Source organism: Xyrauchen texanus, chromosome 40, assembly GCF_025860055.1.
Source record: "Xyrauchen texanus isolate HMW12.3.18 chromosome 40, RBS_HiC_50CHRs, whole genome shotgun sequence".
Lineage (NCBI taxonomy): Eukaryota > Metazoa > Chordata > Actinopteri > Cypriniformes > Catostomidae > Xyrauchen > Xyrauchen texanus.
The window spans coordinates 18,359,204-18,383,156 of record NC_068315.1 but is presented as its reverse complement, the minus strand read 5'-3'; the positions used below and the strand labels follow the sequence as shown (position 1 = coordinate 18,383,156).

The following is a 23,953-nucleotide window of genomic DNA, read 5'->3' as shown; positions in this document are numbered from 1 at the left end:
AAAGTAAAGATACTCAAGGTAAAATATTACTTAAGTAAAAGTAGAAGTGCTGCCTTTAAAAATTCACTTGAGTAAAAGTACAAAAGTATTTGCCTTCAAATGTACTTAAGTATCCAAGTACTATGATTTTTTTATGGCCATAATGTCCTATTATAATTTGTCACAAGACTCTTGCTTAAGACTAATGTCACTCTTGGCACACCAATCTATTAATAATATGACATTAATTAGTCAGATGTGTGTGTATATATATATATATATATTTGAATTGAATACATTTTTTGTGTGTTTAATTTTGGAGGGAAGGGGACTGTTCCCATAAGGTATAAATACATTTACAGTATTTACTGTATATATTTTTCTCAGCGTCTATGGTCATAATTATTAACATCCTAATGTTATGATACATTCACATAAACCTGCACAATGCCATTAAATATAAATATATATATATATATATATATATATATATATATATATATATATATATATATATATATATACACACACACATATATATATACACATATATATATATATATATATATATATATATATATATATATGCCATGCATGCATACACACATACATTAGAATATATATATATATTCTACGTTATGAGAGCAGCCAATTTCCCTCCAAAATTAAACACAAAAGCGTATTAATGCAGTGTTTCTGCTACTCTCCAGAAAAACAATGCTATTATATGCAAGTCATTTTAGTGTCAACATAATAAGCAATGTACATTATCGTCAATATTTACCGATAATTGCTGCAATAATAGCTGCTGCTCTCTGCCCCGCTTAAAATCATTGGCAACGCAATTTGTTTGGAACTATTGAGAGCTACACGAATCACGTGACACGCGGCGGCGAGATCACTGTCGCAACCGTCTATGTACGCAACTCTCATATTTAATGGCTCTGGGGTGCGTTTCCGTACAACAACGTAACTTGCTGCTCCACTACCGTGAGTACGATGCACTGTTGAAGAAATCAACTTGCTAGTCACGACTGTTTCCCAAAACCGTATTGTCGCAAATTGGTTGTTCAACCACGTTGGTTAATGATGTCACATGTGGTGGATTAAAAACTACTTTTAATGAATCTGTTCGAATTAATGATCAAATTAATGCTAGATGTTTTGCTATAAATTACGGACATGTCATCTGAGGACTCTCTCATATTTTTCTCAGTTATTTGCTTTATTTCCAGATTCAATCATAGGCTCGTTCTTACGCACTAGAGCACGTTCACACATGCGCACTCTTCAAAAACGGTGCTTTAAATCTATTGACAAACTAAAAGACATAAAGGACATTTGTATGTCTTCTAAATAAAAGATACTGATTGTACTGAATGTCATCTTGCTTATTTGGCTCAAGATAATAATTTATTAAGCCCACATGTTATAATAACAAGAAACTCTGCTTCTAACCACAGGTCGAGAGCTGTCGTTCCAACCACACAACTCTGCGATGCTGTTTGCGAATGTTCGTTGGAACGATGGTTTCGGGAAACACCGACTCGTTGAACTATGATGATAACGACGGAACTTGCTACCATAGTTGGCTAACGATGCTTTTGGGAAACGCACCCTGGTTCAGGCTTAGTAGATGCCGCCAAGGCAAGTTCAAAACAAAGCGCGCTGTATTGTGATTGGTGGCTCGTTTGACCAGTTACATTTTTATCCACTCATAAATAAAAAGGAACGACTGATTTTGAAAATGTAGTACAGTAAAAGATATTTGACTTTGAAATGTAGTGGAGTTAAAGTAAAAGTCTCCCCAAATTTAAATACTTCAGTAAAGTACAGATACACAAAAAAGCTACTTAAGTACAGTAACGAATTACATTTACTTCGTTACTGTCCACCACTGAACATAGACATCTGTAGACATGAAGTGGCAGCTTCAGCCATTTGCAGCTATGAAAAGTTTGGCGGCTGCAACAGCCATTTAGGTTTTGGCTGAGCCGGCTAGCCAGCCAATAACTTCATCAGCCAGCCATTATTCTCAAAACAAATGGCTTCGGGCTCTAGTCTGTGCTGCACTGCTCGGGTGAGAGACCGGTGGTTGTCCTGTACTGCTCTTGCGCTGCGGCAGTCGGATGTGCTGCATGGTTTAATCCCAATGGCTCGTTCATACTTGTATCCCTGTCCAAAGTGGCAGAAATTCTGATCTATAACATGATGAACATGCATTAAAATAGTAATGTCTTTAATATCTAAACAGAAATATCCTGTTCTACTAACCTGTGACACAAAGGCATTTTATCTGTCAATATTTCTGGCTTTGCTTGATTTGAATTCCAAAAGGTGGTAAAACTTGCCTCGTCAGATTAAAAATCCTCTGATTCAAAATGTGCACCTGACGATAATGTAAAGCTTGGTCACACATTAATTACAAAATAACAAATTTAATGTTACTTTATCACATTATCTTATCCCACGATAAAGGATTTAATTCAGCCTTTCTTAAAATGTTTCTGAGCTGGCAGCCAGACCATATATGAACTTGTTAAGCCTTGACACTCAGATAAAACTGGTTTAAAACCAAAGGAAATGTACTGCTTCTGAGTAAATAAATAATTTTTACTTTTAATTATAAAGTAAATCTACCTAAAATGATTAGGTAAATTGAAGATCTTATTTCCTTGGGTAAATTGTAACCAATGTGGAGGAATAGTAATTATCATCCCCAAATATCTCTCTCTCTCTAGATATATATTTTTTATTTTTTGTGTTTTTTATTCTTACATTCTAGTCAAACAAATTGTCTATACACGAAACATTTTGTAAACATGCCTTTTACTTGGTTTTAAACTTGTATCCTTCTCCTCATCAATTATTTCTAAATAGTTTCTATTATAATTTCTATTCTTTCTTTAGTTTAGTTAAGTTATACAGGTCCATCTCTTCCAAGTAAATACTTGTATAATGTTTGTATTATACCATATATTACAATGAATTTCATACAGATCCTTTCAACATGATTATGAAACCAGACACAGAATATATTTCAAGACACTACAAACAGGAAATGAACCCCAGCTAGCATGCTTGTTCTTTGAAAAAATAATAAATATATATAAATAAAAGATATATAGGATTTGATTTACAATATGCTTTTCATTTTCAGTCAATAGTAGTATTGTTTGGGTTTATCTCAACCTTTATACCCAGAATTTTTATAGCGTGGAGGGGAATTTCAGGATTGTGACCCTGTAAGACATGTTTTGTATGAATAAAGAAAGTCTGATGTAATCAGACATTACTTGATTTGCATTGTGGTGTACCTTCACTGCAAGGCCATGATTAATATGCCAAAGCATTGCATTCCTTTAGCTTTTTATTAATGCATCAGTCCCCAGTGCCCTGGCCCCTTTCAAATTGTTCATGAATTGACTCTGAAATCAGCCCCCAGGGACATGGGCCTTAGAAACTCGGCTCAAGAGTCCTTCCTTAAAAGAATTATCTTTAATTAAAAAAATAAATAAAAAATCTGGAAGCCCAGCACAGATGAAAGACCAGGATAAAGTCTTCCTTCAGTGCTGTCTCTTCAAGAGCTCTCTCTCTCTCTCTCTCTCTCTCTCTTTCTCTCTCTATTCAATTCAGCGAGCTTTATTGGAATCACTGTAGTACATACAATATTTCCAAAGCTGTTTTTTTTTTGTAACAGTGAATCAAACTTTACAACGTGACATAAAATTCAGTATCAATAGAACAATATTAATTAAGACAATATTATTTAACTGTAGTAATTTTCAGAAAGCATTCTTGCCAAAGGTTTTGATAGTTTGCGCACTGTGTCAGGAAATGTTGCTCATTTTCGACTGCTCCTTGATTACATTGAGAAACTCACTCGACTTTGTGTCGATTGTAGTGACACAAAGGGTCCCACTTAAAAACGGCATGCACTAACCCATGTTACGTGGCTGCCGAGACAGGTGCAAACAGGCTGTTGCATGCTAGAAGCAGCTGGGTCTGCTGCACGTAACCCTCCCCAACGCCCCCAATCAAATTTGTCATATATCGCTCTTAGGTTCCCCGTACCCCTACGGAAACAGGGTAAATGACTTGCATGGGAGCCAGCCGGACAGCCCCACCTTTTCTAGCTCGATATAGAGTTAAAAAGCGGCTGGGGCTATCTTAATGCTATAGATGCTTCGGGGAAGGCATCCTTTACCATTCCTATTCTTTCAGGGGAAAAGGCCCTGCGGAGACCACGACCTGCCCAAACTGGGGGGAGATAACTTGTGGTTAATACACACGGGGGTTGTCAAGCCACCCGTGGACATGGTGTGGTGGTAGATCCTGCCTGACAAGGGAGGAGTTGCTACAGACACGGCAACCAGGGGGGCAGCGAGGACTGCCCCACAGAGATGCGGGTCCTGGCAGTGGGGGGACCGTACCACAGAAAATACATCACAGGGAGTTGCCTGAAGCGGAAACTATGCATGTGGAACCCAAGCAGAATGGAGATGTACGCATCCCTGAGTAGCAGTAGCAGAAATCCCGCGCATTGGCGTGGAGTGAATACCACTGTAACGAGATGGGAGCCTGGCAAATTGAATCCTATGGCCTTGGAGGGAAGTACTGGACGGTCCCGCCAGGTGGCAATGTTCTTGGGACATAGGTGGATCGCAACTGCTCTGTCCACCTGAGGGACCTCCATGTACCCGTGGGCCGCCCCACCGTCCAGGTAAGTGAGAGCGGACGAGCGAGGAGGTCGGTTCCGGGCAGTAAAAGGTGCCCTCCACCAACTCATCAGCTCATCATGCACTTCCGGGAAGAAAGGTACCGGGGGGGAGGGGTGTCTACGAGCGGCACCCTGGCCCGCAGAACAATCGAGTAGCCGTGAGGGGGGGACGGAGGATTCCAGTCCACCTCACGCTCACGGTGGCCCGGGAAAGCATAGCGGACATCCGTGCGTCAGGCTCAGTCTGGGTGAGTGGACCAGAAGGTGGCAGCCTAGACGAGTCATCAGCATCAGACGCCGCTGTGACTTTCTCCGATGCAGTGGCGAAATCGTCAAACAATTCCGGGGTCTCGAAGGAGAATGCCGGCTGGTCGCGAAGCGAGCCGCACTCATCCTGAGCTAATACGGAAGCAAGCAAGCATGCCGGGGGGCGGGTGGTTCTTGGGGTTTTACTCGGCGAAACAGAGCCCGTCAGCATCCCCAAATCGCCATCAATGCCGTCTGGGTCGTCCTCAATCCCGTGGGAAGAAGGAACGACGCGGGGGGGTGGCTGAAGTGGCTTTCTCTCGTGAGAAAAGAAAAGCCGCGGCCGCAGTTTTGCTATGGCTATGTTCTTGTACTGAGAACATAAACCATTCATAAAATGCTGTCTGCGTGTGTTCGCAGCCCAGGCACACGAGACAGCTTTCATTACCGTCAGAAGTCGACCGCAGTAACTACACAGCGGTGGAAAGGCATCTTTAAAAAGGACGTTCAACGCTCATTCAATGTTGCTCTTTTACCAGAATCAAACTCTTTTAGAGGAAAATAATCTCTTTCAGAGAAGTCAACTCTTTTATAAGAGAAGCACTGACGAAGCGCCCAGGGGCAGAGACTGCACGGCGTGCAGAGAGGAGAAAGCCGCTGGAATGCTAACTTGACATTGGCCTTTTCTCAAGTTCAAGTTCAGAGGTATGCAAGGCTCTCAGAAGAGACCCCTTGTGTCACTACAATCGACAGAAGGGGAACCGTGGATAGCACGGATAGTTGGAAACAAGTCTTGGGTATGTAAGCATATTGAATTGGATTAAACTGAAAAATAAGCTGTAATGAAATGATTGATGATCACTTGTGTGTGATGTTTTTTTTTTAATATATTATATATATCATTAGTATTAATGTATATTTTATATATTATTATCTGAAGTACCTTATTTTGTTGTATATGTCCCAATTTAGATACTAAATTTGCACTTTTCAGAGAGCTCAATAAAATATTCAGATTATATTTTGGTTTAATTTGTGGTCAAACATTTTTAAATAATTGATTAATCATAAATCATAATCATAATATCTGAATATCCCTGAACAGGTCCCTGAATAAAATCTAATCGAAATCGTATTGGGGCAGACTTTGCAGTATCGGCAGATATCGGATTGCAGGCCAAGAGAATCAATATAAGAGTGTATCTCTGATTTACACCTCTAGAGTTCACATATTTTTGACCAAAATAGTGCATATAATGTGTAGAATCAAGATTCTCAAGGTTATGGAAAACCTAAAAATCTAAATTTAAATGGTGATTTTCAGGCCGGGAAGTGTCATGAAAGTTAATCATATCTTAGTACATGAAAACTCCTACTATATATATATATATATATATATATATATATATATATATATATATATATATACTAGTTAAGCTCCTTTTCTTGTAATTATGCTAGACTGGAAATTCACAGGTCAAAAGATTGCAGAAACCCTGAAAATGTCCAAATAAACAGATGTCCATCAGTACCACCATCCACCATCAGATTAGAAAAAAGTGAGAAATGTTTATCCGTGATTAATCCTGGCAGTAGGGCACAACCTCTGCCATTACTGCAATGCTTGTTTAGCCACAGAGGTAAACATTATCACCCTTTTCATCTTTTTACACCCCCTAAATGTGAGATGCATTACTGTGTCCTCTGTCACGCCCTGCTCATTTGGCACAGTGTCATTCTTTCCTTGCAATTGATGAGAACAAAGAAAACAAAGCAGCAGGATCTATTGAATTATTTGATTAAGTAGCTGCAGCTATTGGAGTTCCAGGATTTAAGAGCAAATGATGTATTGCAGATGACTTATCAAGGCATTTAATTTGCCCGCTATCCCATTTATGCATTTTCTCATTCATATGACCATGTATCTTCATTTAATCTTTGAATAGCCAGACTTTCAGGGGTTGGGTTGGGGGAAATGGGGAGGATGGTCAGTGAAATCTAAGAGAATTGATTTCTTCATTGCACCATTGCTTCTGAAGAAGTTTCTCTCACATTCTCTTCTTTCTACTCTTGCTTGAGTGGTTTTGCTACTTTTAAAGCAGTAGTTCACCCAGAAAATGTGAATTTTGTTGTCATTTACTCACCCACGTGTATTTCCAATCCTGTGTGACTTTCTTGATTCAGTGAAACACAAAAAGTGCATTTTTGGAAAATATCATAGCCATTTTTTCCATATAACATAATGAATCAGGACTGGGAATTAGTAATTACTTTTAGAAATTGTGCTTTTTAGGTTTAGGCATTGATAAGGTAAGGATGTATTTTTTTAACATCTCATTTATATTTTAAAACACTATTGGTTAGGTTTAGGCAAATGTTTCAGTAATGTTTTCACTGTAAAACTGCAGCCAAACGTGTTATACAGCATGTACATTTATCGCAGAAATGTTCACGGAAAGTTCATGAGACAAGGCTGAAAAAACACAATAGAAGTAATGTATATATTTATATATATATACACACACACACACACACACACACACACACAACCAATCGGTCAGTAGTTTTGAAACACACTCATTCTTTATTAGAATTTATTTTTTTATTTTTTTCACATTTTAGAATAATAGTAACATCATCAAAACTATGGAATAACATAAATGGAAATATGGAATTATGTTTTGACTAAACAAAATCCTAAATAAATCAAAACGGTGTTATATTTTATCATCTTCAAAGTAGTCACCCTTTGCCTAGATTTTGCAGACATGTACTCTTGACATATTCCCAAACAACGTTTTGAGGTATCACCCTGGGATGCTTTTTAAACAGTATTGAAGGAGTTTCCATCTATATTGGGCACTTATTGGCTGCTTTTCTTTATTATTTGGTCCAAGTCATCAATTTCAAAAACTTTTTTTTATAATAAAATTTTAGTTTTATAATGAAACAAATTAATATGGAGGTGCAATTATATTTTTTCTACAAAATTAATTTCAAACATTTAAGCTTACCCCTTGAGATCAAAAGATTTGTAAGATCATGAGAAACATTTCAGTCAAGTTTTTCAAATATTAATTCAAATATTCAGGTAGTGTGTATATATATATATATATTTAAAGTTGTAAACCTTTTTTCTTTTTTTTTGTCAGCAAAAACTTGGCAAAGTGATATTAGTATGAAGAGGAAAATTCAATTAATAGTGACAGTGTGCAGAAAGATTACATATAGCCAGTTATGGCAGAGATCCTGATAAAAGCTGAAATTATCTGTATTAGGATCAGTATCGGCCAATCAGGTGACAAGAAGACTGGTGAGCAGTATCCTTATCGGAGCATCTCTATTCCTCACTCAAAGCTATTGTATGACTTCAGAAAATTTGGACTATAGTACGACTTGTATGGACCACTTTAATGATGCGCTTTTGTTATTTTATGGCTTGGCATTCCAAGTCCTCATTCACTTTCATAATATGTGAATAAGGAATTGGATATTCTTCAAAAATTCACCTTTTATTTTCCCTTCAAGAAGAACAAAAGTCATATGAGTCTTCAACAACATGAGGTAAATACTGCTAGAATTTTCATTTTTAAGGGTAAACTATTTTTTAAACAGTAAGAGGATCAAAGGGCTCAGTGGTGCTCTGGACGCAGTTGAGCTGCCTCTGAAATCCTTTCAGAAACCACATGCTTGTTTATTGCTTCAAGCTTAAAGAATCTATGTCTAGGCCACATAATCAGTATTCTAATCAAGGCATTTAAACTAGCATTTTCTCTCATACACATCTGTTTTCCTGACAAAACACAGGATTTTGAAATCGCACAGCCTCACATGGACGTAAGTCGTGCCATGTGGTGGAGGTCATGTGCCAGATTGAAATTCTTCCTTTCAAGGTTCGTAAGGTCATTCGCTTCAGTTTTATTTAGACCTGTGTGATTAGAGGGGAGGCTTAACAATATGTTGAGTTGTTACATGCGGATTGCAGATTTTGAAAGCTCTTTGATTCATATGCCTCAGACTGTTGTTTGCACAGTGTTTTTATGCTTTGTGTGTCTTGTTTTCTCAGAGCAATTGGGCTGGATAGAGAAAACTAAACCATAAAAGGCTCCACATATGATCATAATCCATTTGGAAGTCAGTCATTTATCAGTGCAGTTTGCCTTTGAATGATGTTTCTCTCTCCTTTCAACCACCACAGCCAACTGTCATAGCTAGAGGTACATCAAGAGACATCAAGAGACTGCTTTTCATAAAATGGCCTCCTTATACTCCTGCCGGGTCGAGCATACTCAAATATGAATCAATTTCAGCGATCAGTGCACGTTGATACGTTTCAGCCTCTGTGAATATAAGCACTTTAATTTTGCCTGCTGCTTATTCCTAGCACATAGATGCTGCCAGAAGCAGCCTTGGGCACCCCTCTAGTATCCAGTGCCATACACAAATACAGAGAGCCTCCAGAAGTGATACCTTGGACATGCACACAAATGAAACTATCAAGCAACCTTGAGCCATGACTCATACACTTCTCATCATAGCAAGTTCCCCTAATTCAACATCTCCTGGTTCAATCTCAGTGGTAACAGATGAATAATTCAAGCTATACCTATGAAATGCATCAACAGATGTACATGTATCACAGCACCAGTTATAGCTGTTGCCTGCCACGTTGTCCTACTGACATTATCTAGCAATGCTTGCTCTTGAGATGTAGTTATTTTTATTCTGAAGCATGTTGTTGCTATACAAATGGTAAAAATCAAGAAAAGAAGAAAAAAAAAGAGTTTCAGAACAGGAACTTTGGTCTAATGGTTAGTACACTTGATTCTGACGCCGGAAACTTGGGATTGAATCCAGTTCCTGATCCCTCTTCTACTTTCACTATCAATTAAATTGCAAGAGGACCATACAAATTCTACATTTAAATCCAGATGTGAATTCCCTAAATAATCATTCTGTGTGTGTGTGTGAGTGTGTGTGTACAGAATATAGGAGTCACTTCAAACACTAGCATAATATTGTTGTCTCACAGCTGTAAACAAGATGGAGTACAAATGGTCTACACTTCTATAGCGCCTTTTTAACCTTAACGGTATTCGAAGCACTTTACACTGTGACTCATTCACCCATTCACACACACACACCAATGGTGGCAAAGCTGCTATGAAAGGCCTGCCATTAGGAGCAACTTGGGGTTCAGTGTCTTGCCCAAGGACACTTTGGCATGTGGAGTCGTGTGGGCCAGGAATCGAACCACCAACCCTTTGATTAGTGGCTGACCCGCTCTACCACCTGAGCCACAGCCACCCTTATACAACAGTTAACCCATTTGGTGCTCGCTATTTTTGAGAAAATAAGTGAAAGAAATATTAGTGTCCGGAGATGTTTTACAATCTGGCAGTTTTAATGCCATATTTATTTTTCCACTCTAAGCCGTGCTTTAAAAGGCATGCTCTTTCTGGATCGTAATGTATGCATTGCCCCTAGACTCCGGGGCTGAAGGGATAAACGTTAGACAAGAGAGACAGACTGGTATAAAAATGTGAGAATGAGTTAAGACCAGGGCCTGTATTCACAGATTGTTGTCTTACCACTAGGAGTTCTTCAGAGAGTTCCTAGCTTAAAAGCTATTCACAAAACTGCTAAGAGCAATCTTTACTAAAGAAATCTTAATGTTAGAGGAAGGTGATTTTGACCATGTTGCTATGCATGATGTGATAGTTATTGAGCGTGCTCTTTTCAATCTGATTGGTAGATAGGGAAGCGCAATAGGCTAGTACAGGAGTTTTCTAAGTCTTCGAAGACGATAAATCCAGCAACACTTGTTGAAGAGAGAGGAATATTAGTTAAAAAACTGACCCGCTTCGGCAAACAAGCCTTCATTAGCAGCTTGCCGCTCCTCCATACCTCGTGACACAGTTCAGTGCCTGCTGCGTTTCGTATAGGAACCCCTAGTATCAATACATCGACACAACGTTGAGTGAGTGACAGACAGGGAACGTCTTGTTTACTGATGTAACCTCTGTTCCCTGATGGAGGGAACAAGACATTGTGTACCTCCTGCCGCTGCGCTGAACTGACCGCTGACATGGCCGGGGCTCTCTCTCGGCTCCTCAGCACAAATCTGAATGAGTGCTGCACACCATCTCCTTTTATACCCGTTTGTCCGGGCGGTGATTTGGGCTCTCAAGAGCGAAGCCCAAGTGTCACTACATCGACACAATGTCTCGTTCCCTCCGTCAGGGAACAGGGGATTACATCAGTAACCAAGACGTTTTTTGAGATGTCCTCCAATAAAAAACTAAAAACAAACAAAAAGTCTGCCTATCAGTCAACTCACTAGATTAAAAAGAATATGTGAGGACTATAAGGATTATGCCAAAAAAAAAAAAAAAAAAAAAACAACAACAACAAAACAACAACTAAATTTAAAGATAGACATTATAAAGATGAATGGCTTTTGAGTGCAGAAAAGAAAGTGCAAGTTAAAAGCCATGAAATATGCTTTCATAAAAATTTTTAAAATCATCAAAACCTAGCCCTCTTCAGTGCACTACTTAGACCTAAAACAATTGACATTAAAAAAGGTTAACAAATATTGGCATATTCTTCAAAGTGACCCCCTTCGACAAAATACATTTTTAGATTCTCTACTAATCACCCACAAACGAGCAAGGAACATTAGAGATAAAGTGGTGAGAGCTTGCCTTCCTAAGGAAACTTCTAGGAGTACCCTTACATGTAAGGTCCCCATTGGTAATTTTAAATGTGGGAATTGTATAAACTGTCAAAATACAAAAAATTTGATATATTAGCATTGTAAAAAGAAACACGTAGAACTAAAAACTTAATTTATTTGATTTGATGCCCGTGTGATAGGGTCTATGTTGGAGAAACTTCCCGCCACCTCTAGGACCGCATCACAGAACATAGAAGTGCCACTAGAAGAGGGGATTTGACTAACCCCGTAGCAAGACATTTTATTGAATTGAACCACCCAATAGTTTTTTTATAATTATAATTTTCAAAATTGTATGTTTTTATTTTGTATTTTGTTTTGAAGTTTATTGGTTTTGTTTTGGCAGGTCTTGTATTTAGTTGGTTCTTGTTAATTGTCTCTTTGTTGGGTGTGGTTTTCTTATTGACCTACTCTTTTGCCTAATTAGTGCAATTGAAACTGCGTTTCCCTGATTGATAGATGAGATTGTCCTGTCCATCTCATTGGCTAGATGATACTATGTATGTATTTAAATAACTGCTTTGTATCTAATCTGTTCTAACTGTGTTAACCCCCATGAAGGCTTGTGTGTCTAAGCACAACATATTTTTAATTGAATAAATCTCTTCCTTCAACAAATGTTGCTGGATTTATCCTCTTCGATTGTTCTTTGTCTTCTCCATGCACCTAGTCTGTAGGTGAAGTTGCACCAGACTGATGACTCTACTTGTGTAAGATCACAAACTTATCTGTCTACCAGCAGCATTTTATTATTTGCTTAGTATCAAATCATTTCAGGACATGTATTCATTGTCAAGCAACCTACAAATGTCACATGTTTTGTAACTCTTCCAATTTACTGTTTTTTTTTTTTTTAATTTCCATTATAGCACCTGCATTTCTAGTTTAGTGGTGTTTGTGAGGTAGAATGTAAACTCGGCAAAAAAGAAACGTCCTCTCTTTCAACTGCTTATATTTTCAGCAAACTTAACATGTGTAAATATTTGTATGAACATAAAAGATTAAACAACTAAGACATAAACTGAACAAGTTTCACAGACATGTAACAAACAGAAATGGAATAATGTATCCCTGAACAAAGCGGGGCATCTCTTCCTCATGGACGGCACCAGATTTGCTAGTTCTTGCTGTGAGATGTTACCCCACTCTTCCACCAAGGCACTTGCAAGTTCCTGGATATTTCTGGGGGGAATGGCCTTAGCCTTCACCATCCGATCCAACAGGTCCCAGACGTGCTCAATGGGGTTGAGATCCAGGCTCTTTTTTGGCCATGTCAGAACACTGAAATTCCTGTTTAGCAGGAAATCAAGCACAGAACGTGCAGTATGGCTGGTGGCATTATCATGCTGGAGGGTCATGTCAGGATGAGCCTGCAGGAAGTGTACCACATGTATTCCCTGTAATGCGCAGCATTGAGGTTGCCTGCATTGACAACCAGCCAATCAGATCATGCTGGGACACACCGCCCCAGACCATGACGGTCCCTCCAACTCCAAATCGATTCTGCTCCAGAGTATAGGCCTCGATGTAAAGCTCATTCCTTCGACAATATACGGAAGTCCGACCATCACCCCTGATGAGACAAAACCATGCCTTGTCAGTGAACAGCACTTTTTGCCAGCCCTATCTGGTCCAGCTAAGGTGGGTTTTTGCCCATAGGCGATGTTGTTGCCGATGATGTCTGGTCAGGACCTGCCTTACAACAGGCCTACAAGCCCTCAGTCCAGTGCCTCTCAGCCTATTGCGGACAGTCTGAGCACTGATGGGGGGATTGTGCGTTCCTGGTGTAACTCGGGCAGTTTTTTGTTGCCATCCTGTACCTTTCCCACAGGTGTGATATTCGGATGTACTGATCCTGTGCAGGTGTTGTTACACATGGTCTGCCACTGCGAAGATGATCAGCTGTCCTTCCTGTCTCCCTGTAGGCGTCTCACAATACATACATTTGAAATGTATTGCCCTGGCCACATCTGCAGTCCTCATGCTTCCATGCAGCATGCCAAAGGCAGGTTCACTCAGATGAGCAGGGACCCTGGGCATATTTATTTTGGTGTTTTTCAGAGTCTGTAGAAAGGTCTCTTGTGTCCTTTTATAACTGTGACCTTAATTGCCTACTGTCTGTACACCGTTAGTGTCTTTATGACCGTTCCACAGGTGCATGTTCATTAATTGTTTATGGTTAATGGAAATTACAACATTTAGTATAGCTTTATTAAGACCATCAAAACAAACTTATATTTTGATACAGTATAAGTGTTTAAGAGAAATAACAATTTTAAACAAATGTTTCTTTACATTGTCTTAACAGCTACATTTTTACCTGTATGGGAAGAACCAGTTAGAGTTTTCACCTTCTGACTTTTTGGATGTTATACATCTACTGTATATATCAGATGTATACTCCACTAGGTACTTCATCTTTACCACAAGTTGCATACTTGTCATCTCAAACAGAGTTTTACATTAGTGGTAGTAAAGATTTGTTGCAATGGGCATCCAAAATGGGCCTTTTTTTTTTTTTACAAGTAAATAGCAAGAAATGCAAATACAAACTCAACTCAAACAACAGTGTTTAACAAAGTGCTTCACTTTTTATATATTTTAATTTAATATAATATAACAACTATTCCATGACATTAAAACATGACATTGTAAAAATTAACACATACTCGAACACTAGTAATCTAAAACACCAAAGACAAACAATCAAAACTGTGTCCTACATTTCATTTCTCAGACTCAAAGGCCAGTTTATAGAGATGAGATTTCAGATGTGCCTTGTCTCACAGGTCTCAACTGAAGGAGAAGGGGAATTTAAAGGGGAAGATTATTTTGGAGCCTAGTTAACCTAGCCTTTAACCTAGATAAAGCCCATAAAAGGCAAGACCTAGATGGATGGATGGATGGATGGATACATTGATAGATAGATACTGTGTATGGATTGATGGATGGATGGATTGATGGATCCATTGACAGATACTGTGGATGGATGAATGTATTGATAGATGGATTGAAAGAAAGAAAGAAAGAAAGAGAACTTAATAGCGACTTTATGACACAGCAAACTTCTAAACTGACAAGCAGGTCAAAGATGATAGCAGGATGACTTGGGGATTATTTACAGATTCAATGAGCGCTTTAGGCTAAATCCACACTCTGACATGCCTGAAATGGTTAACAGACAGCTAAAGAGAGCTTAAGTAATGGAGAAAACAGCACAGAAACTGAGAGGATAGTGAAAGAAAACTCTGTAATTGTGTGCAGAGAAGCCTTAGGACTTCTAGCTGTTCAGAAGTGTATTTACATATTGAACGAAAGCAAGCTTGCTAGTAATTGTGTTCTGCCACACATTTATTCAGTTATTATCCATACTGATTTTAGACTTACACTGAATTAAAAAGGAGGTGATATTCCTAGATGAGTTTCTAACCTAAAGAGATGTATGTTCAGACACATGATTAATTGCTCTTAAAGGACAACTGGTGAAACTTAATATTAAGATTATTTTATTAAAGATAAAAATTAAACATTAATTCCAGCATACATCCACTAGTCCATGTGAAGATATCAATAGTAGTACTTTGAAACCTTTCAAATAGCTTTTCATTTTGTTCTATGGGCTTATTGTCAGCTCAGAAGTGCTAAAGGATAAAGCCACTTTTCTACGGATCCTGAGGAGGCCAGCACTGAAGGACACCTTGGAGATAAAAAGCTTCCTAAACAGGCAGGCAGCAATTAGAAGGTTTGGTTAAGAACTGTGCTGTTGAGGTTTCTGTGGTGGAGGAGCTTATATATATGTGCTACCTGTGGAAAACTAAAGTTGCCTTCACACTTGAGCTTTTGGGGTCGACATTTGTTTGGTTGGAGTGAAACTGTTTTTTTTACGGGCTCGGTTGTGCACCAGTGAACCACACCACTTGAAAATGTGACCTGGACATGGTTCTTGTGAACTCTGATACAGTTCATAATTGGGATGAAAGCAATTCATCCTAAATCGTGGAAGTGAACCTCTATTGATGTTTAATTTGCATCCATGCATTCTTCTTGTCACACTTACTGTTTTATGCACTTCTCATCACTACTTGTGTAAATAAATTGTCTGCCTCACCAGCTCCCATATTTTGCATCTTATTGCAATGATTTGCTGCATACAGACGTAAAGCAATTTTTGGTTGCATAAATTTGTGGTAAATTGAAAAGGTCGAAGACTGAATGAATGCAGTTGAGCTTCTTTTCATTCGAGTTTTTGAGTTGTTATTTGCTAATTCTCATGGTTGTCTTTCACTGTTGACACAAACGTCCCTTGCTTCTGATGCAAAATTACAGGGGTAGGGGTTGCAAGTGACATCTGGTCTGGACTACGCAATCGCAGCAAATATCCTCTGTGACACTCACTTCACTTAACGGTTTGCTTGCTTCTTGTTCCCATTGGTATTCTGCTTTGAGAAGCCCTCTTTGTTGCCAGGTTAGATATCCCTGCCCATTAACAAATGACAGGAGGAGTTAACTTGACTGTCATGTGTATTGTTCTCGGGATGGACCGGCGTAATGAGGCCCATTGGCCCAGGGTGCTGAAATTACACTAGCATAAGAGGACATTCACACAGGTTGAGCTGTCTTCTGCCATTTATACAGAGGGACTCCTTGCTTTTCCTGGCTCATGCCACTTTTCCTCCAGATCTGTTTAGCGTTGCAGTGAAAGCTTTTGAATGAATTGTGGTATTGGCCACTAATTATTACGAGGGGTCTGTTACACTAATGCTTCACCTGATAAAGTACTACTTTGATGATCTGTGCCAATTAAAAGAGAGAAAGCTGAATTGCTCATGAAAATCTGACTTTAAAAGTGCTAGACTAGGTAGTATTCCTTAACAACATAACTTGAAGTTAAAATATTTATCCCAGCCTCATGCAGAAACAACTTTTAAGTAAAAGTTTGACACTATGGTGCTTCCAAAGTATTGCCCAGTTTTTTGAGCATCACAACCAGCCAGAGATAGTAGCAATGGGCCTCATTCACTAATAATTGCTTGGATTTTGCATTCTTAAATGCAAAGAAATTTTTTTTCACAAAACATTCCTGCCTGTCATGACAGGTGTGTACTGAAAATAAGTTGTTCTACCCTAGTTATCATGTCTCCACATAAGGTATTTCAGCACCACCACACCTATACAGTTTTCGAATGTGTAGACAAAGATACAGGCAAAGGAAAAGGCCAAAAATCATCACATATAAAACAGTGCAGTACAGAATTACAATTTAGAATTATATTATAATACTGCTGCACTGTATCTGTTGGATGAACTGAACTTAAGGCATACTTGGAGCCCTGCTGGTGCATAGGCATTTCTCATGCATTATCATTCAAATGTTCGGACTGTGCATGTGGTCCATAAGGCAGTGCTCGAAGTGGAAACAAAATGGTGGCGGTTCTCCCCATCACCACTTTACCTGATTGTTTCACAAATAGCACACCGTAGCAGCACCATAGAAGAGTTAGAACTGCTGCAGGTACTATTGATGCGAATTGCGCACATCGAGCACTGTCATAAGGTGAAGAAACTTCCCACGACCTTGTGATGTCGTATGTGATGTCGTAATATATGCATACAGTATGGACGGTTAGTGGAGGGCATGAGTTTGAGGTGGAACAATCTGTTTGTCTGACCAGCAGAAGATAAGGGAAGTTTTGGGAAATCTTTTTGGGAATTAATATATGTCATATATGTTTGGTCATTTGCTGGGGAACTAGATTGATCCTCCATGTTGTAGTCTTGTTTTGAAGCTGCAGTGCTGTCTCTCAGTTTAGGAATGAGTTGAGCAGGTTTTATATTTAAATATAAGTTCTACTTAACATTTAGGATCATTAAGATTTTATATGCACAACCTTGTTTAGAATATATTTATTGACTGCTTTTTTGCAGTATTATTAACATAAACACTTCATCAGCACATTAACAGACTGTAAAATTATTTGATGTTTGTCCAAGATACCCAGAGATATAATGGGATGTAAGCTGTGTTTTTTCTCACACTTTGTTGCTCTCTATTCTAAGAAACCTTTAATACTTTTGCTCCTTTCATTTAAATGTTAAGTGCATAGCTCTTATGCAGTCAACTGCATCTTGGGACAGAGGTTTATGATTTTGTGGCCGATCTGGAAGGGGATGTAATTAAAGTGAGTCTTAATTGGTGCAAGTGTGTCGACTTCTCAGACCTAGCGCCTGCATTCATCTCGACACTGAACTTTAATAAACCTTGGGGGTGGCCTGAACATAAGCCAGCAATTACAAAGAGGAAGGCAATAATTAGTCTGTAAGTATGTAGATTTCAATTGTCAAAGAATAACAACCAACCCTTGTAATCCTGGGAATAGATGTGGTTTCTCTGTCAATGTAAATTATAGATAAAAAATTCCCCTGTGCTTAGATTGCAAGGGCAGATATCAAACACATAATTCATTTCTTTTAATTTGGGTATAGATCAAATAACAACAATAAATAGATATGATTAGATAACATAAAGAGTATTGCAAATTGTCCAGGTGAGCAATGGTCAGTAGATACTGAATGTGTAATAATTCTGATCTGTACATATGTATATGTATGCACTTAAGTATGTATTGAATACTTGGGTATACTGTATGCATAGAATAAATGCAGTTGAGACATTTGAATTATTTGTTTATAGAGTAAATTCGTTTTCTGCTATTACAAAAAACTAAATTTACGTAAAATGTTAATTTATACTCATACAATTGAGATGTTATTATTTTATTGGCTTTTTAACTTTTAATGGGCCCTGACAACTTAAAGGATAAAAAACTTGAACTAAAGGGGTACATCTGTTTTCAGATGTGAGTTTTTACAGGTTATTAAACAGAACGACCTCCTCTGTCTTTTTAAAGACCAGGCGAATGTGTCTAGACAAAATGTTTACCATTGCTGCCTGATTGAGAGAAAACAATTAAGGGTTCCTTTATATTAAACTTTATTTTTTAGAGTGAACTGAAAAAAAATGGTGTACATTTTCTGTTGATCATATCAGCAGTGATTAAATGATGGAGAAGAGTTTTATAACTGAGCATCTGTCCAGATGTGGAGTGTAGTTAAGTGCACTTCATGCATTTTAATGAGCTGCTTCAGGTACCTGGACTGCAGTGGTGAAGCAATACTGTACAAACCCAGTAAAGTATGCCAGATCACGGTGGTCATCTGCATCTTCCCCTATCCAGCACTCAGAATCTGACCCTCAAGATCGGGAGTTGCTCCATAAAAATTGTGGTCAGCACTTCATTTGTTCCCTTACATGATTTGCAAAATTTTTCTAGTGACATATTTAAAATATCCCTTTACAACTTACTTACAGGCCACTCTATTTAAAGGGAAGAATCAACTTGATTATGTATGTATAGGATTGAGGGGAATTATTTCTGGCAGATTGCCAAAGGTGACAAATTGTGCCACCTCTGTGATTGTTCTTTTTATAGCTACCATGGGCAATAAGCATTTGACCATTTATGACATGTGAACTGTGTTTAATGGATCGATTCCATATGCTGCAGCCCCATTCTGGTTGAGGATTTCCTGTAATTTGGATTACGAGTGATGCATCTAATTTATTGCTTTTCTTCTGCCTGTTTCTTGGAGGACATTACTACCCAATTCAACACTTTCCTAACTAAGAGATGACTCAACTTTTTTCTAGTGTATATATATATATTTTTGCTTTCTCTACTACAGCACTTTTTGAACAATAGTGTTTTTTTTTTCTACCAGGAAATGAGAGTTGCATAGCAGAAGGCAGTGTTAGAAATTAATCTGCTCTCATGAAAAAATGCAACTGTGTAAGTGACAGAAAATGCTCCAGATATTTGAATTGTGGGGGCAGAAAAGTGAACTTGTTTTGCTTTTATTTGCTTTTGCTTTTTGCTTTTTCTTTTTATTTATTTATTTATTTATTTGTTATGCTTTTTTGTTTTAGCTTTTTAATTTCGCTTTGCTTTGGTTTTTGTTTCTTGTTGTTGTGTGTTGTACTTTAGCTTTTTGTTTTTGTTTATGGTTTTGTTTCTGGGCCTGATCTTGCATTATTCTTATTCCATATATTTTTAATTAATCGATGAATTTATTTGACATAGCAGTCATGCTATGTGTAAAAATGTAGCATCATTAAGGAAGAAATCCCCCTGAAAAAGAATTCCATGGGGAAAATATTGGATAATTTCTTACTTTGGCAGCAGGCTGTTGATTTTGAGAAAGGAGTGCTGAAGTGATGACAGACCAAACATCCAGGTGTACTTTTAATTAATCAAAAGGTTTCTCAGCTGTGGGTCTGAGTTGAGTCACACTTTTGTTCATGAAGCATTGTCCCTGAACAATATGCAAGCTTTCTGAGCATAACACTAGGGGGCTGAAGAGATTACACAACATGTAAATCAAGCCATTTTTATTTGTATAGCACTTTAAACAACACACATCGTTTCAAAGCTGCTTTACAGAAAATCATGCATTAACAGAAAATCAATCTTTAAAATCAATATATTATTCAATTCATCATTGTGTAGTTTGATCGTAGTAAAATATGATCGTAAATTGTGTATAAAAATAAATAATTAAATAATAATTGTATTAATAACCCCAGTGAGCAAGCTGAAAGCGACTGTGGCAAGGAACACAAAACTCCATAAGATGTTGGTTAATGGAGAAAAATAACCGTGGGAGAATCCAGACTCACTGTGGGCACCAGATCCCCTCTGGCTAACATCATGAATATAATGTAAATATTACTTATGTATAGTTAAAGTCATGTTTTAATATTATTAAACTAAGTCAGTATTAAAGGTCAATGTTTAAACAAAGATTATGTATGAACTGTAAGATTAATGACTAATGACTTTGAAGTTCATCCTGGAATAACTGCAGAAGTTCACATAGATGCAATTGTCCTTAGTTACTTGGCTGATGAAGGCTTTTGTTGGTAATTAATTGATAGTCTACGTGTGCTTGTCTGAGTTTGTATATCCATGTATGAAAGTGTGTGTACATGCTACTTCTTTGTCTGGTTCTTTTCTCAAGGAGAATTTTTGAACACTCACATGCCAGAAAACAGCAGGTGGTGCTTTCTCTGAAAAATGCAGCCTCAAATTATTGCGATTCACGGCATGAAAAATGTGGTGTGGATACCACCTGCTTGTCTCTGCATCAGAACAATCTAAACAGTGATTTATGCATAGTCTTTATTTATTTTAAGGGCTGAAAAGCAGATAGAATTGCTGATGTTATTGTTGTCACAGACAGAATTGTGTTGTGTATTGTCTAGTCTAGTCTCGCATAGCCAGACCTTCAACAAATGACTTGAACAATGACTGACCACAGTTTGTTTTGTTCTAGACAGAATAATAGCAGAAAATGTGTAATAATAAGAATGTCTGCCTGTACTAGTAATAAGTAGCCTACAGACTATTTGATGGGCATTACTCAGAATACAAAATGGTATATGGAATTCTGCTCGCAAATATCTCGTTTTTATTTTTTCTGCCATTCCTGCTTCTCTTAACTGTACATCTTCTGACTGGCTGTAATTTTGCTTGATCAAGCAGCAGTTTCACTTTCAGTGTGGACAGAAAATATCTAATTTTCATACCTCTAAAATATTATACACCTGGTTTGGACCTGGTTAGGATAGGTTGTGAAACTACAGTACATCATCAATCTTCTGCTTGGCCAACTGGTTCAGGTGACCAGACCAACATTTTCCAGCAGTGGAATTGACTTGATAGAAGATGCAAGCTTGAAGGTCCCCAGCCACACTGCTGCCTGTTCATAAATTATTGATAAATAATCCTGCTTAGCAGGCTGTCAATCATCTCATGTAATGGTTGTCAGCTGGAGGTGCATGTAGCACATCGCTGTGATCCAGCTCAGCCTCCACATGAAATGCCAAAGAGAACACTTTGTGTAAACCTTCTAAATTGCTTGAAAATGTCATGGGCTGCTGGAACTCCAATGTTGAATGAAGTTATTTGAAAGCATATAAGGTTAGTGCAGCTCTGACTCTCTTATGTAAAACTATCATAGTCGGAAAGTGTGATGAGCAATTCACAATTTTTTTTTTTTGTGTGGTTACTTCTTGTTAACCACATATTAACTTCACTTGTGCACTTCATAGTGCACATCATCTTAACAGTGAGAACCAGCCTGATATCATTAAATGTACATGTCTACATAACATACATGTTTCTTATGACGACATAAATTAAAAATACCCTCTGGAATATCTCCTATTATTTTTTATTGCAGTGGAAAGCTGAAAAACCTGAAAAACACATTTTCATTACACAGTAATAGATTATGTCTGATGTCTATTTAGATTTAGTTCACATTCACATAACTTTGTTAAAGCTGTTGGCACAATTATTATTATTTTCTTTTCTTTTACATCATGCATTGACTCAAAGTTTAGAAAGTGTATTGAAATATGTTATGCCATATAAATCGTTTTTCCAAAAGTTCTCACTCATAATAATTCACAGTACCAAAACTATGCTTTTGATAATGCAGTAATTGTACTCTAGTAATATCAGAGAACAATTAATAGACATTAGATTTTTTTTCTGCCCATAAAGCATCAAACACAGTTTTCTTACAATAAATATGCCTGCTTTATAGGTTCATGTTTTCATTGCATGTACTTTCCCTTGTTGCAGTGCCATCTTTCTGGGGGCTTGTAAATTCTGCCTGGAATCTGTGTTCTGTGGGGAAGAGACAGTCTCCAGTCAACATTGAGACCAGCCATATGATATTCGATCCCTTCCTGACACCGCTGAGGCTTAACACTGGAGGGCGAAAGGTAAGCCATGTCTTTTCTGATGTCTTCATGGCTCCTGTACCAGTGCGCTTAGCTGCTTGGTAAAGGACATTGTTTCATGTGTCAAAGTGCTATGATCAGCTGTGAAAATTTTACTGTGATGATAAAAAAAAGGAAACATGGGCAAATGCATACTATCAGGTTAGTGAATTTGTTAGATACAATAAGGCTGAGGACAGTTACAGTAAGTATGATGCTTAGTTTGAATTGTACAATTTGTAAAGTTACTCATAGCTTTCACTACTGCTTCTACAGTATGTAGTCATTTAATCAACAGCAGGTTTTAAAAGTCAAGACCCCCGAACTCATATATAGTGGTGTCTGTGAATACGTACAGTGGAGTCCAAAATGTCTGAGACAACATGGAAAATCTTGATTTGTTTTATTTATTTAAACCTGTAAATCTATAAAAAAAAAAAAATAATTAGAAGAATTATTTAAGATTATGCTGTAATAAATCTCTAATTAAATGTAATGAATTGAACAATGTAATAATCAAATTTGGTACATTGACTATGTTAGCTTTGTATGGAATCGTACTTTTTTGTTCTACCATTTGTTCGTAAATTTTGTTAAAGTGTTTGAGAACTTGAGATGTTTTGTATTAGTAAATCATCTCTTCAAATACATTAACGGTGTAATAATTGAGGTCTTGCACATTAATATAATTTAATACTGAATGGAGTTCATACTAAACAATAACTTTTGTTTTCAACTAATTGCTGTTATTAGTGGCATATATCAACCCATTTAACATGTTTTGAGAGTTACAACATTGTGTTTGTTACGGTTTACTTGTCAGTCCATAAGTCATTACATCATGGAGTTACATTAATTTATGACTCATCTTTAAAAACAGACCTAAGTTCTTCCATCTTGAACTTCCTGTTTGGATTAAAGAGTTGCAAAAGATATGAACTTTTCAGAGGTTCAACTTTCAGCTGTTTCAGGTAGTTGAGACATATTATAATGCACTTCCTGTCCATTGATTTGCTGGAACGTGTCTGTTTTTTCACACCAAAATGTCAACTTCAAAGCATGTAGTGCTGGACTGTAATCATTGATGGAAACCCGAAGTGTTGAGTCACAGAACACCAAACAAAACCATCTTGAGAGTTTCTGTCAGAGAGAAGTTTATTTTGCCAGAATTTCCACTAGCGTGATAAATGTTTTAATGAATAGTTAAAGGAAATTAAAATGACCTCTGAATAGAAAACCAATTAATTAAAAGCAGACATGCATCAAGGTTGTGTGCTTCGGATTGAGGGAATCAAAGTTATTAAATTGTCTACATTAATTGAATATTTGCTCTGCTGTAGATGAGCCGCAATTACTTGAAGAGCTTTTCATGAATTTAATCACTCTTACATGAGAGGAAGATGACTGTATCGTATCCCATTAT

The 23,953-nt window shown here is 37.6% G+C and overlaps 1 protein-coding gene across 1 annotated transcript in view; it reads left to right on the top strand.

Moving 5' to 3' along the window:
* Nucleotides 1–23,953, top strand: part of LOC127633768 (carbonic anhydrase-related protein 10) — a 214,229-nt gene that overhangs the window by 53,977 nt on the left and 136,299 nt on the right. Inside the window, exon 3 of the mRNA XM_052113067.1 lies at nt 22,391–22,533. Coding sequence (XP_051969027.1) covers nt 22,391–22,533 — 143 coding nt within the window. The remainder of the gene's footprint in view (nt 1–22,390; nt 22,534–23,953) is intronic.